Source organism: Zosterops lateralis, assembly GCF_965231275.1.
Source record: "Zosterops lateralis genome assembly, chromosome: 1".
NCBI classification, from domain to species: domain Eukaryota; kingdom Metazoa; phylum Chordata; class Aves; order Passeriformes; family Zosteropidae; genus Zosterops; species Zosterops lateralis.
Genome location: NC_139762.1, coordinates 134,539,634 through 134,555,462, shown reverse-complemented (window position 1 = coordinate 134,555,462; position 15,829 = coordinate 134,539,634). Strand labels below are relative to the sequence as shown.

Genomic DNA, 15,829 nt, shown 5'->3' with positions numbered 1-15,829 from the left:
CATACCACAACAAAAAAAATGCAATTATCCATACAGGTTCATGTACAAAAAGATGACCTGCATGCTGCTCTGTGAAGTGCTATCTCTAAAATGTTATTTCATAGTCCAAGTATGCTCCACCTTAAATGTCTTTCATCACTCATATTACTGCTTCAGCTCCATAGAAGTTCAGCATTGTTCAACTGGAAAGCAGGAAGTTTTTTCCCCTTCTTATACTTTAATTCTGATTGAAGACCACCATGCAAGACATGAATAATTTGGATTCAAGTGGTGTGGGGAATTGAGGTTTTTGGTTTAGAGTTTTTGGGGATTGGTGTTTTTTGTTTTGTGGGTTTTTTTTTTTTTTTTTTTAATGGATTTTTTTCCTTTTCTTTATTATTAAAGTAAAGCAGTTTTCTTCTAGGAAGAAAACTACTTTGTAGAAGCAGCCAAAGAGTGTCTGCTCAAAGGAACCTGAGATAAAGCATTCTAGCTTCAAAATTTGCAGATTTATTTCCCACCAAAGTTGGACAGAGCAGACTGACCTATGGTCAGATTCCAGGGGCTTTCCACGATTGGTAAATGTCACTCAGTCTACACCACATTTGAGCCCACAACTATCAAATGACCTCAGAGCAGAGTTTATAGGCTACAGCCCAGAACATCAGATTTTTCCAGTCAGCCTAAACCTTGGGCACATCAGGTGAAAGGTATTTGGAAAGAGCTCCTACACTTCCAGAATATTAATACAGGGATTCTCCACCACCACTTGCAAAAAACAGAATAGTTCTGTCCTCAAGCAGGAACAGCTTTTTTTTTTTTCTTTGCAAGATTTCTGACTTTCCTATAACAGTGCAGCTTTTGGGTTCAAGGTTCATGCTCATTATTGATCCATGTAATTGTACTACTTACAAAACATTTTAAAGTGATTAATTACTGATTATTGAACAATCAAATATCAGAGCTAAGAAAATATTTGCTTTTTTGTAATTAAGTAATATGTAAAAAAAGCCAAGATCAAAGAAACAAACACAGAAAAAAAATTACATTTTCAGCAGCCAAGTACTATAGAAAAACAAAATACTTGATGCTTCTAAGGGAATCTAAGCTATGCTTTCCATCAGTAAGGCACGTATGATGTGCACAGTAGCTAACAATTTTATAACTTTCAAAAAACAATGGAACACCTAAAGAGAATGCAAATATCAGTTTCAATCCATATCCACAGACCTTCAAAACTCCAAACTGATTTCAAAGCACTGTTTTGTGTGTATGTCCTTTGCCATGTTGAACTGCCTCAAATACCTACTTTTATAACGGGAAAAATACTTACCTATTCCACAGAAGTTGTGAAGCTTCATACTTGCCATGTACCGTAAGATTCTTGATGAAAGATTCCTACATAAAATTAAATACCCATGCAACGAGGTTTTGGATTCTTCACCTGTTTTGCATTCTTTTTAGGAAAGCTAACACAACACACCAGTCTAAAGTTAAAACACAACACTGCAAGTCAAACAGTACTGAGAACAAATTTTCAAATTCTAACAGAAAATTCCTGTGTGAAAAAGGTGGAAGTAGTAATTTCATCATAAAATTACTGATTCCATCATAGAATTGCACAACTAAATACATCTAAAACAAAGGAATTTTCTGCTGGATCCTTGTAGTGCTGTAGACAAGACAAACCCACTGAGTGCGGGACTTGTCCTGATCCAAGACACTACAAAGAAAGATGTTTTAGTATCTGGAGATGGGGTTTAAACTACTGAAGAGGGCACCTGGAGACGTCTGCAGAGTGTGCGCAGTTCTTCGCTATTTAGAGCATCGATCCTGCGGTGATACTCAGCCACTGACACTACCTGAATATGGAGACAGGAAGACAATAATTCCACTGACAGTTGAAGAAAAGTAAAAAGGTATGAAAGAAAAAACTGGAAGAGAGTAATGAAGGGAAAATGTGCAATGACAACAAACAAACAAGAAGGGCCAAAAGATGTTTGTTTCTGCAAGGACAGTGCACATGTAGGTGATTTTAGACATATGAGTAAACACAGCAAGATTACAAAATAAACACTAAGGGCACTAGCAGTCAGGTATCTCACTGATCTAGGATGAATAAAGAACTGATACAAGAGTGCATAAAGTTTCCAGTATCAGGATGCTAAATGAAAAGTAAATCTTAGTTACATGCCTTATCCCAAACTCTTCAGCCCAAGGTCCTCTCAAACATTCTTTACACTCAGATGAATGAATCCTGTGAACCTGGTTTGCTTTCCTAGATGAAGACTAGAAGCAAATCTCAGGCTTCTCAATAAGCTCTAACTCTCGTGTCTAGCAGTGAAGATAAAGACAACGTAGCAGGACTACAGTTTAATAACATCCCAATACCACCCAACAATTTCTTTATCCTGGACTTTCTATCCCCCTCCAAAGCTTCTGGAGTTGCTCATCTGTCAACACATTCACTTCAAATGGCATCTCCACTTTGGTAGGAAGTGTACAGCCAGAAAGTCTTTAGTCAAAGCTCTAGAACATGCTGCTCTGGTGCAACAAGCTGGCTGGCTAAAGGACTACAACAGTCATTTTGATGTAACTAGAGCAAATGATGTGATTTTGAGAACAACTCAAAATCATCATTGGTATGAAAGCATCTTAAAACAGCTGGTGGAGAGATTAAATGGATGTCCCATGTAGTAAGAGCATATTAAAAACTTCTAGAGCCTACCACAGTGCAAAGGAAGACAACCACAAGTCCAGCAGCTCCCCATCTACCTGTCCCTACTACAAGGAGTTTGGCCAGATACTCGCCACTGTCCTGAGTACAGAGCCCACAGTCATGCATGACTGGCTCTTGAGCAGCGATGGTTCACTCTACCCCATGCAACTGCAAGGCAAGGAAAAAGGAATACTTGTGACATCCAGCTTTATTACTGAATAATCTGTAATTACTAGCACTCAATTTATTTCCATTATTTTTCTACTATTCTCTTAAAACAGATCACAAATATTTTTGTAAATTATATTGGCTTGTGCATTCTCAGAGTCAAATAGCTATATATAAAGCTTCAACAGTATTCCACTCAAATGTAAGTGATAGAGTAGTTTTATTCTTTTATTTACTGTGACACTTCATTGCAAATTTACACTGTTCACACCAGCAACTTATGAACGTAATCCTGAAAAGCAGTAATGTGAGAACCCTTTAGCCTTATTGCTTTCTTAAGCTACTCCCTACCACACGTGAAGCAGTAAGTAACTTACAGTAGGCTGTAAATTTGTGGTTATTTAAAGAGGTTTTTGAGAGAAAAAGTCTCAAAATCCCTAACACCATTATATAGCTGCTGTTTCACATAGTGGAAATGTAGACAGTTTTATGGGCACTGCCATCTTGCCTTCAACCTCTCAAGCGCATACTTGTCATCATCCTGCATCCGTGAATTGCTTATCAGCTTTTTAACTCAGAGACTGACCTTTTCATATGCCATGGAGATGCCTTATTTTTCTTGCTTGAGAGAAACATGAATATCTATCCAAGTGTGTACAATATAATAGCTTCTTGGCATGCTGAACCTGTTGCACACTGTCCTATTCCATTTGTTTTGAGAACAAAAGCCTGCATAATGGCAGACCATCGGTATGCAATGACAAACATCATAAACAGCATGTCATAGAATGTCAAACTAGCCACAGGAAAATTGAAGGAAAACAACTCACGCTCTCAAACCCAGAGCTTATTTTAAGTAGACAGTTCATACTAAGTTCTGCAAGTAAACCATAAGACACTGTCTCAAGTTTATCCACTCATCACTGAACTAGGCTTCAAAAATGATTACATTAAGATACTTCAACCTTTCAGATGTGGCACCTGGCCTATAATGCCCGTGATTTAGGCCAATTCCTTTATATTCTCACTCTTCAGTAGACAAGACTACATACTTCTTCATTAAATGAGCTACACAATCTTTAATCACATCTGTCTAACCTTACTAGCAACTACATTCAACTTCATTCAGGAATTGAGATATATATTGTAAACAGACAGCATTTTGTCACTGCTAGGCTGAAGAACACTGTTTTCAAATGTTAGCCATAACATTAGAAGTTTATTCATCCTTATAACTGGGTTTAATTTACAGTCTGCTTATGCTATTCCCTCTTGCATCAAGATTTCCTCATGTTCCTTCTTTTTTAGTCCTATTAATCTTCTAGTCTACTTGACCAAACTAAATAAACCAATGTTTTCTTCCATCTTCTGCCCCAGTCCCTGCCCCCCATCAGCTGTTTTCCTGTGAGTCCAGGACCTACTTCTACCTCACTCTACTTTAAACTTTGATTCTCAAACACAGAAGGTAGTCTTTCATACAGTATGAGAACTACCTAGAAAGCAAGACATTTCATTACTAAAAGGTAGATGCATATTCATATTCATCATACTGGACTGTAGTTTTCAGCACAAAATGCTTCTTTGTAATAAAATTCTTCCATTAAAGTAATTGAGTGAAGGATTCCCTATATGACTTTGCTATGTGCTTTATTTACTATGCTCTCTTTACTATGGCATATCAGCATCCAGTTTCTGGGATAACCAAAGCTAATTTCTGAGGATCAGGAAATGTTCCTGAAGGACGCTCTGTTCTCTCTCTAGTTGTTTTCTGCTTTGAAAAGAATGTAGGAGAAGAGAAAAACAGGTAAACCTCTCACTGTTAATCTGGGCACTGGTTGGAATAGAGCAAAACAAGGAATATGTTAGCATTCTTCTGAATTGTTAGTGTACTTCAGGGCAAAAGGAGTTCTGCTTAGGGACTCGAAACTGTTAAAGAGGATACAGCACTGGAAGGAGCTGCTGACTCCCTTGAAGGCAGGGAGGCCCAGCAGAAAGACCTCAACAAATCAGAAGACTGGGCAATCACCAACCACATGCAGTTCAACAAGGGACAGTGCTAGATTCTGCTCCTGGGATGCAGCAACCCAGGATGTAGGTACAGACTAGGAAATGAGAGAGCAGTGACATGGAAAGGTCAACAGGAAGTTGACCATGAGCCAGCAGTGCCCTGGCAGCCAGGAAGGCCAACCCTGTCCTGTGGGACATCAGGCACAGCATCACCTGCCAGGCAAGGGAGGGGATTGTCCAGCTCTGCTCTGCACTGGGGCAGCCTCACCTCCAGTGCTGGGGGCAGTTTTGGGCACACGAGAAAAGAGAGATAGAAAAGTATTAGAGAGTGTCCAAAGGAGGGCAACAAAGATGGTGAAAGGCCTTGAGGGGAAGCTCTGTGAGGAGAGGCTGAGGTCACTTGGTCTGTTTAGCCTGGAGGAGACTGAGGGGAGACCTCATTGGAGTTACAACTTCCTCGGCAGAGGAAAAAGAGGGGCAGGCACTGATCCCTGCTCTGTGGTGATCCATGACAGGACCCAAGGGAATGGCCTAAAGCTGTGTCAGGAGACGTTTAGTTTGGATATCAGTTTATGGTGGATATTCAGGTTGGACTCTGGAACAGGCTCCCCAGGGAAGTGGTCACAGCACCAGCCTGACAGAGCTCAAGAAGTGTTTGGACAATACTCTCAGACATAGAGTGTGACTCTTATGGATGGTGCTGTGCAGGGCAAGGAGTTGGACTGGATTATCCTTGTGGGTCCTTTCCAACGCAGCTTATTCTGTGATTCTGTGATTCCAAGTTTGAAAAGACATGGAATATATCCTTAGAGATTTAATACTACCTGCTGTATTCATACTGGCAGCATTGGTGAAAAAACACGGGGTGAATTTTAGGACTCTGGCATGACTCTTTAACCTTTGATGCTCCACACCATGTATATGCAAGTTAACCACTTAGCAAAACACCCAACAGTTTTAATATTTAATGCAGTAAGTCAAAGATTTGCATACTAATGATTCAAGCCATCAAGAAGCCAAGGATTCCCCCTTTGGAGAAACTCATGTTTCTAAACTTTGTTTTTCTTAAAATATGTTAAAAGTACCTAACTTTTACAAGCTATGCTGGCCACTTGCAGTGAACGAAACCATAGACAAAATTCCAATCAAAATGGAACATTTCTTATCCTTCAATAACACACATGAAAACACAGTTAAATTTTTTTAATGTTCGATTAGCCCCTTCAGCCACTGGTATAGGCATATCATCCCGCTATAGGCAGATGTAAATAAAGCTTTTCACACCAGTGAGGGATTCCTCAGTTTAACAAAGCCACAAGTGACAACTCCCCCCTCCCCCACGCCTGTTTGCTAACAGGGAGGAGCTTTCACTGCTGCCCTCAAAACAAACACAGCTGAATGTTCAGAGTTAACGACTGCTGAAACTGTCTCCATCGAGAATGGGAGGGTCTTATCAGAGCTGAACATTGCTTCTGGAAGTTAATGACAGATAAAGCTTAACGGCATAAATGGCTCTCAAAGGAAAGTTGTCTATAACCTCGTTACAAATTCAGAATATTAAATAAAAGAACAAGTATTAAGAAACAACATAACCGAAACAATTTTACTTTGAATCTTAATACATAGGTATAAGCTCGAGTGAACTGTAAACTTCATGAAAATTAATTCTTGAGATTCAAAAATATTTCAGGCTATTTAATTGAAGAAAAAACCCCAATGTAGATTTATTAGGACACTTACAAAGTTATTTAGAATACCTTCCAATAAAAATGTGCCTATGCAAACTGAACGCTGCTATGAATATTACAAGAGAAAACACTAACTTTATTTTTCAGACAAATTTAGTTTCCTCCCAAAAATATTAGACTTCGGAGAGAAGACAATATTGAAGAAGCACTCTGCTCCTGATTATTTGGGACATATTGATTACATCATAAAAATACATTAATTCAGCTGGTTACCACACCAGATAAACAGTTGTAAAATATAATTTGAAAAAAAACCCCAACCTTAAGACTAATTTAATTGGATTAATTTTAAAGCATGTGGCTGCAAAGCTATTCATTTTCTGCTCTGTGTGGTTTTCAGTCAATTCAGCTCCCTGTCACTCCACTGGTGACAAGGAAGGGAAGGGATGACAGCTGGCCATTTTATGCAGAGAAGGACCACAGAACGGCAGCAGTCCCCTCGTTTGGCTGTCACCATGGTTCTCTCTCTCTCAGTAGTTTTAAAACTGTCCCTCTCCAAACTGTTGTGTACACACCAGGATGTTTTCCAGAGCAGGGAAAGAAATGCTGAGTAGGTCACATGACAGCAGCATTCTCCCTGTGACCAGCATTGTCCCCATAGCTTTGCAAAATGAGCTGTTAAATATCTGTTAAATATCTCGAAGTGCTCTAAGCCCATAGCAACTGTACCAAGCTGTAATTAACATACGCTGAAGATAAACTGAAGTATCTGCAATATCCAGAACAAATGAACTTGAAATGAATGCAATCAAAGCCTGAAGCACACAAAGTCCTACATCAAGTCTGTAGACCTTAACAAGCTATTTTTTTCAAGATATGAGAAAACAGTCCTAGGAGAGATATGATAATGCCAGCAAGATAACTAAATTTAACATGCAAAACATTAAACAGTTTAGGATGTTTGTGCAAAGAACTAAGAATTAGATTTAAGAAAATTACTTTCTTAACGAGGCAGGCCAGACAACTTTACTCATTTTCAAATAAAAAAACATCTGTAGCAATACGACCAATATAACCCAGCTCCCTTGCCAAACTATTTAAGGAAGTTTCAGCACTCACCAGTAGAAAAACCAGTGGTTCAGCTGCTGAAACCACAGCACCTGGTGCTTGAGCTCAAGCTGCCATTAGAAGAGAATGCAGACTGAGCAAGGGTTACATCTCAGTTCTGATACTGACCTGCAAAGATCCTCTCGGGTATGACAAGAAAGCATTACACAGGCTTAGAACTAAGTGAATCACAGTATGAAAATGTTTGCCTCTTGCTATAAACAGAAAAAAAGTCAATTAAGGATTACCTTCAGATTCCACGGATCATTAAAAACATACAGGGAAAATGTAAGCCTTTACTACTCACTTGCTTTCTTTTAACTTATAATCAACTTTATCAAAACCTCCTCTGCTACCCTACTTCAACTTCATCAAAGTACACTAATATTTCATAATTATTAAAAAAGCAAATAATATAATACCCAATAATTCAATGGAAGAACTGTAATAATTGTATTGTTCAGCTTGGAACAGATCTTACAGATCATACAGGTCCAACCTCTCTGCCCCCATCATGGGCAGAGAACCTTTCCCTAACCCAGGTTACTCCAAGCCCCATCCAGCCTCACCTTGAACATATCCAGGGATGGGAATTCCACAAATTCTCCAAGAAATCTATTCCAGTGCCTCACCACCCTCATAGAAAAGAATTTCTTCTAATCTAGATCTAGATCTTTCCTTCTTCAGATTAAGGCCATTCCCCTTTATCCTATCACAACATGCCCTTGTGAAAAGCCCCCCTCCAGCTCCCTTACAAGAGAGCCCCTGTAGGTGGGCCATAAGAAGGTCTACCCAGAGCCTTCTCTCCTCCAGGCTGAACAGTCCCAACTCTCTCACAGCCTGTCTTCACAGCAGAGGTGTCCAGCTGATACCAAGACACAGCCCTTGGGTCAACTTAGCAGCCCTTTTCTGGGCTTGTTCCAAGAGGCCTGCATGGGACCATCCAGTCATGGCAAAAGCACAAACATGATGCATAAGCCCCCAAATTACCTAGGACAACAGGAATGGCAAATATCTGTCATCTAAGAAAGGTTCTAGGCTAAGTGGTCTGTATAAGAAGGTACTACACTTCACTTGTTTTTTTTATTGATAAAAAGATATAATTGGTCCACTCTATGAACTTAATATGGAAAAGTGATTTTAAAAATATTTTAGTAGTCTTACTGAACTGATGCAACCTTGAAATTCTGGCATCCACAGAGAAGTACTAAGTTCTCATCTTTCACATGTAAGCCCCTATTATTATACCTTTATATTTGCCATAGAAATACAGGCATTAGCTTACCAAATAAAGTTAACCAGTAACTCAAAACATCAGAAGTTGTGCAAGTCTCAAACAATTCAAGCTATTAAAACCAACATTTGAATTCTCTTTGCATGCTAACGGCTTGAAAATATAAAAGCCAAGATCAGTTTTCATTGGTTTTGTCCCTTTTGGCTATGCTGCCTATCCAAGCTGTGCAAAGCACAGACAAGCATTCCCAAAGATGGCAATCCACCTTTTGTTCCCTTGCATTGTCTGATGTCTTTTGTCGGAAATACTTTTACAGGAAGAACCATTGCCTGCATTTTTGACATTCTAGAAACTTACTGGTATCTCTTGTATTGCCATAAAATAAAGAGACGGCAAATACCAAACATTTACTAAAACGTGGGAGGCTGACATTCCTGGCTCTTTAAAGGGGGAGCAGAACACACAAATTAGTCACCAAATTTTTGACCTCTTATCCTGGGAAAGTACAAAACCCTTTCAATGCTCAGCTCGAATTAACAGTATCATCAGGAAAGTAACAAAGGCCATTCTGGCAAATAATCCAGGGCAACTTAGTTGCTTCAAGCTAGCATTTTTGTTTTATTGTATCACTTAATTTAGCCCAGCAACTGTTATTTCATATCAAATGAGCCTTCTTCCAAATTCAGAACAACCACTAATGAGAGATTCAGTCAGAAACCTGTACATTTCATATGCTGCCTGTCTCCTTAATATTCTTTCCACTGGTCTTGCATAACAGAAATAATTATCCCAATACTCCTTCCTTTCTGTAAAAAGACTACACTTACACATTAGGTTTATGAACCTTCATTGAAGAAAAAAACCCAGCTTCAAGAATAGAGCTTGTCTTATCAACATAGCAACATTTTAAAAGTATCCCCATCTGTAGACACTTCTGTACCCTCTTTCCAATTTGACTTTTTTACATGTTAAAATAACCTGTTCTCTAACTCTCTCACAGCAAAGTTGATCCTTCTTCTCACAGAGTCTTCTTCAGTTCAAAGTGTCCTTAAAAGCTGGTAAGTATCGTTTTTATAACATAGTTAGACTCTGGCTAAAGTTCAGTATTGGTACTAAGGGAAACAATCATAACAAGAGACACTACTACTTTTTAAAATATCTGTACAAGTCATATCTATTTATGTATCCAGATACACGTTAAAAAACACGTTCTTTGTAAACTGAACTTCAGATAGTTTTTACACTGCTACAGGGTATGCTAGAATAACATTTCAGTTCATTTAGGTATTATATCTCCATTTTACTCCACTACCACAGAGGAAAATTAAGAACCTATTACTTCAAAAATGGGTTGTTATTTACGAACACACATTTTATAGAACCATTTGCTGCAACAAGTCCATTTCATATTTTGCAAGTATTCTGGCTAAAAATAATCATAAAAACAATACATAAAAGATAAAGAATAAAAACCTGTTTATAAATTTTTTTAAAAAAAACAACTCAACAGCACTTTGAAAGAAGTATGCTTCAAAACCCAGTAAGATGTAATTCTTAAGAAGTAGATTCTCCTGTCACAAGGAGAGTCTAAATGAAAACTATCATGCAAATCAACAGTGGGCAAAGGCACAGTATAGATCATTGTCAAGATCATTTCTTACCTATCCCCAAAATGTTGTTTTGCAAGTCTCACTGAAAAACCTTTTTCTTTAAATACTTCTACATGCTAAACAGTACTACAAGAAGTCTGTTTGGGGGAAAACAACACTGAAAAAAACTCAGTTCCCTTCATCAATCTAATAATATGCTGCAAAGTCAGTGTTTCTCCCCTTCACTATAAACATGAGAATGGGACTACAGCAGACTCATGTCCATGAATTTAGAAGTATTATCAGACCTCTATATGGTTGACTGACTTCTGAGAAGGCAATGGTAAGGCAGGAAATTTACACTTCTCTAATCGTATGTCCACACAAACTCTTGTTCTTGGTACTTAGCTATAAAGCACATTTTTTATGAAAAAGTGCATTACTTCAAGGGAAAAGAAAGGAAAAAAACCCACCTCAAAACTACTGAATCTCTTAATGCTCAAAATAGTTTTTCTTATCTAATGCCAAGAGAATATCAGTAATTAGGTTATGTTCCAAAGGTAATGAAAATTTGTAACTTATCATCCTGTTTACACATTCAAAATTCAAACTTTCAGAAACTCTCTGCACCACAACATTTAAATATCGCAATAACAGACATAAACATACTACACTGAAAATTACCAGAGTGCATTTACGATTAACTGGCTGGTGCTTCCTTCCCTTCTTCCCATACCAGAGACGAGACATTTCCCTTCTAAAAATAAAATCAGGCTAAAAAAAGAAATGAAACAAAAAACATGGTTCAAGGCTGCTCGAAAGCATTCTCTGTACCTGCTGTCAGTGGCAGGCACAGGCAGAGCCCCACAACGCCGTGACAGGAGAGTTTGCTGGACGCTCACATTTGACTGACAAGGCAGGGAGCAAATGAGCGAGTGTTCAGCAGGGGGATGTATCGCAAATGATGACGATACACAAGGAGGAAGGCTTCCTGTGCTCAAGCGTGGTTGCAGAGCACTAGTTTGTTGAAAGGCAAAAATATTTAAAGAAACAGAACTTAATTGTTCATACACAATATTGAGGGACACAAAAATAATCCCCAAGAACCACTTGCAATATTCTGTAATGAGGCAATTGTTCACAAACGATTTCTAATGGTAAAATGTTTGCATTTTAATATTAAACTAGTAGTTTGTCTCCCTTATGCTGACAACCTTATGTAAACCCTGCCAGTCATTTCTTAGAGCCCAGAACCAGTTACAAGAGTGGTCAGTGAAGATTTAAAATATTATTTTTTTTAAAAAGGGAGGTTTTAAGCATTTGGAAACTGTTAGCCTTACAGCCTTTTCAGTTTGTAATCTACAAGAAGAAAATGAATCCTTTTGTCTATAAGCTAAATTTGCTGTATGGGTTAAATGCTAGTCCCAGCAAGAAAGTATTTTTGGAATCATGATTATTTCTCTCCCTTAAGGAAGGATGTTTATTTAAACAGGCATGTGCAATAGTAAAAAGCACGACAACCCTGTAAGAATCTCCTTACAGTAGCACTTGCAGTCTTTCTACTCCACACCCAAAATGAAAACACCTCCCTGCCCCCCACAACACCCTGAAAACAAAAAACAACCACCAAAAAAAACCTCCACATCACTCACGCTCCAAGTTCTGTGTGAAAGCACTAAATAGGCCACGGCAGCAACAGAATGACATTAAATCATTGTTCACTCAGGCTGTTGGCTGTGATCTAAAAGCAAAGACATCCAAGCAGAGAAAAACAGGACCAAAACTTGTATTTTACTGCAAACTATGCATTGGAAAACCTCACCTTGCACTAGTGTCTAACATTCTGATGGATAAAACATTTTTCTTTTCAGTAAAATGTTTTTTGAGAGCTGGCATCACTAAAAGTAAATTTGTTCTAACTTATCAGAACTATTAAAGTGGCAAATCAAAAACATTTTTATCATTTGAACACTGAAACTGGGATTTAGGAAATTCAAATATTTAACAATGATTTGACTACACATATAGTCAAATGGTGCACGATTCCAAAAATAAACCATATGCCTATTTATGTGCTTGAGTTTTTTTGTCGGATTTTATTTTCAAATAAGTGAACTAATACTGAGGGTTAAAACAAGAACAAAACCCAGATACCCTTAAAACTGTTTCAAATGAAACAATTACCATCAATATAAAAATGTAATACAAGCTACAGACATCACCTCCTTTCTCTCCAAGTCTGGGAAATCTTAAAGGAACGAAGACTATGCAGCAAAAGTATTTCAAACTTTCTCTAGAAATGAAACCTTTAAGGCAGAAAGCAAAAGCTAAGAATACAACTTAACTCTTCCACAGCTGACTTTATCAGTCATCTTTTCCCTGCCCTTCAGGAAAAAAAAAAAAAATAATAATCCTCCCTAACATGAGCCAACATGTTGTTTCTCCAAAGGGAAGGAAAAAAGAATCTGACGAACTGAATCCTTTTCTGTCTTGAAATATTTAATCTTAAACTACTCTAACAATTTGCTCAAAAGTTTCAAGCTTCTCTCTGAATAAAAATGACTTTTCACAGAACTTCTCAAGAGGATTTTGAAAACTTGATGAAAGGTAAAGAGAGCAATAAAATTCTGTTCGACCTGACAATTCACTTTTTCACTTAATTACAGCTGCAAAGTTTAATGGGAATGAATACACAAGTGTTTTGCTGCTGAGTCCGGCCTCTGTGAGCTGGCAGCTGCCCTTAGCTGAGAGCATCTGCTGCAGAGGGAGGGCAGGAGAATCTGAGCAGCACCAAGACACAGCACACTCAGCCAAGTGGCAAAACTTGTCACTCATGACAGTCTCCACCCTAGCCACAGAAAGAAGCCCACACAGGAAATCTGACCCCAGTAGCAACACTTAGTTAAAGATTAATAAACTGCCCTTTCATTTTTTCATGCATTTGGAGATTACAGTACTGATCTCTTAATTGGAATTAGAATCTCATATCTTGTTGTAATTAATGTAGGCCTTGCTATTAGTGTTCTTAATAAAAGATTCTGGTGAGGAGCACCAGCTCACACATGACATCTGTGCAGAGCAGCAGCAAACACTTAAGAACATCCACCTATTTCTTCCATAGACAATGGAGCAACAGAAAATGTATCTAATTACACTGAATGATAATCTTGTTATTGTCATTGTTATTTCACAATTAAGATAAAGATCTCTGCACAATCAATGTGCATAGTACTTTCAGTAATTTCACCTCACAATGTCGTTTCTTCTAATAAACTAACCTGCCTCAAAAAGATACTCAAGCAGCAGCAGAGAAAAAAGAGAGGGACAATAAATAAATAAAGGTACAACTTACACAATGTCTTATTTACACTCCAAACCAATTACCTGGTTTACACCTTTTGCCATTCCAGATTTCAAGTTACCAGATGACAGGATTTCATAATGCTGAAACAGGGCAGTAAGCATAGTAACCCTCAACTTCAGTAGGAAGACTGGACATCGGGTTTGGAAGAAGGTTTTTGTAGCTGGATAAGATGGAACTATTTTGTTTCACATAGTTACTAATAATGTCCTGATACCATAACAACAGAAAAGTCATGACACAGAATTCTACAATCCCTATATTTAATATTCATGCTTTTTGAGTGAGGTTACATTAGTAGAAAATATATTTCCCGTGCTCCATCCATCTTAGGAGACAGAGGTTAGCCCAAAAGGATAACAGGGCAGGCAAGGGAGCATAATTCACTCATTTTATTTACAACTTGCTGTTGATTCTACATGAATAAGTGTCAAATTCAGGAGTAATGAAGTTAGAATGCAGTTGAAATTAAAAAAATAAAAAAATCAGGTAATGGCTTTACTCAAAATTACTACTCTGTCTTCTAGAACAAGTGAGTCTTTGTGAAAATTGTTGCAAGTGAAGCTAACATGGGATTACAGCTAAGTAAGGTCTGATCCCTTTTCCCTTTACAGGTACAAGCAACACTAAAATATCACAAAAAGCTATCTCCTGTAGTGTCAATACAACACGGACTGGCACAACTTCTTAGTTGGCTGAGAAGGTTTCCATAAGAAAGGAAGTCTAATTTGGGAAGCCATCCTTTGTTTCCTGTCAACAACTTAGGGAAAGGGAGGGGGGAAAAAAAAGGAAGTATTTTTCCATCGCGAAGTTTTCCTGAGGATTTTCAAAGCTATGCTGAGAGCCATTAAGAATCTCAAAAGCCCAACCTTTTTAGCTGAATGGCTCTGCTCTAACTCTTAGCAGAGGGGCCATTCCAGATCCCTCTCTCTATTAGATACATGAAATAGCCATCAATTACAATTGCACATTCATGATACAGCTCTAAGCCACCAAAACCTCTTAATTTTCTCTTATAATTTGATATAGATTGATATAATTTGAAATAGATTAAGTAGTGACAACAAATACAGCAAAACAAGAACTATCCTAAGGCATGAAGTTGAGAGACAGTACAATATCACTCAAGTTAATTGCAAAAGCAAGAATGAAAGTTACCAATCTATGCAAAGAGCATTGGATTATGTAAATAGACACCAGAGTCCCTTTCTCCAACCACAAAAATTTACAGAAACATTTGTACTACAGCACATGACTGCTAGAACTTAAGAGATTCATCCTCCAGTACATAAGCAAGGACCATTAAACATTCTGTGGTAATGCACAGTGCATAGTGACACATCCAATTTCTTAACTGACAATATACAATGTAAAAACCAAATAATCATCTAGCTTGTATATCCAATTCATTATCATAAAGAGACAGTCTTTCCAGAAACATATTGGAAAAAATATTCTTCTTCTGATGACTGTTAGCATGGTGCATCTTTACACATTCTGTGCAATGTTTCATTCAAGAAGCCTACAACTTTCAGGCTTCCTCATCCCTCTGCTGATCCAGTATTACCCAGCTTGTCATATAGCATTATGTTCATATCACATTTTAAAATGTAAGACACAACAAGCAGATGTTGCACCAGCATCCAAGCACTGAAGTATACAGCAGGGAACAGAAACAAATTTATAGAAGGAACATAATTAAGAATACAAAAACTTAAGACAGCAGTGCATTCTAAAACTGCAATATTCACTTTAATATAGAAATGTAGGTTCCAGTCCAGATCCATTGAGGAACTTAATATCTGAAAAAGGTTTCAAGATTGGGATACGGGACATAGGTGCTTATCTAACCAGGAGACAAGCACTGTTTGTGACCTTCATGTTTCCACAAATACACAGAAATTGAATTCTGAGACATTCCAGAACTTACAGCTTTGGTAATGTTGGATTGCTGAGTGTCCATGTCAAATACCATTT

At 37.9% G+C, this 15,829-nt stretch overlaps 1 protein-coding gene across 6 annotated transcripts in view; it reads right to left on the bottom strand.

Moving 5' to 3' along the window:
• OXR1 (oxidation resistance 1) overlaps positions 1 to 15,829 on the bottom strand; it is a gene marked incomplete at its 5' end in the record, with an annotated part of 278,536 nt that overhangs the window by 23,696 nt on the left and 239,011 nt on the right. For 3 of the 6 annotated variants that reach the window (XM_083874853.1, XM_083874852.1, XM_083874855.1), the window contains one exon: positions 1,761 to 1,841. The exons of 1 other annotated variant lie outside the window; for it this stretch is intronic. In XM_083874853.1, the coding sequence (XP_083730979.1) occupies positions 1,761 to 1,841 (81 nt within the window). Of the gene's footprint in view, positions 1 to 1,760; positions 1,842 to 11,175; positions 11,319 to 15,829 lie in introns of those variants that run through there. 2 more of the 6 variants (XM_083874856.1, XM_083874857.1) reach the window with 2 other exon arrangements.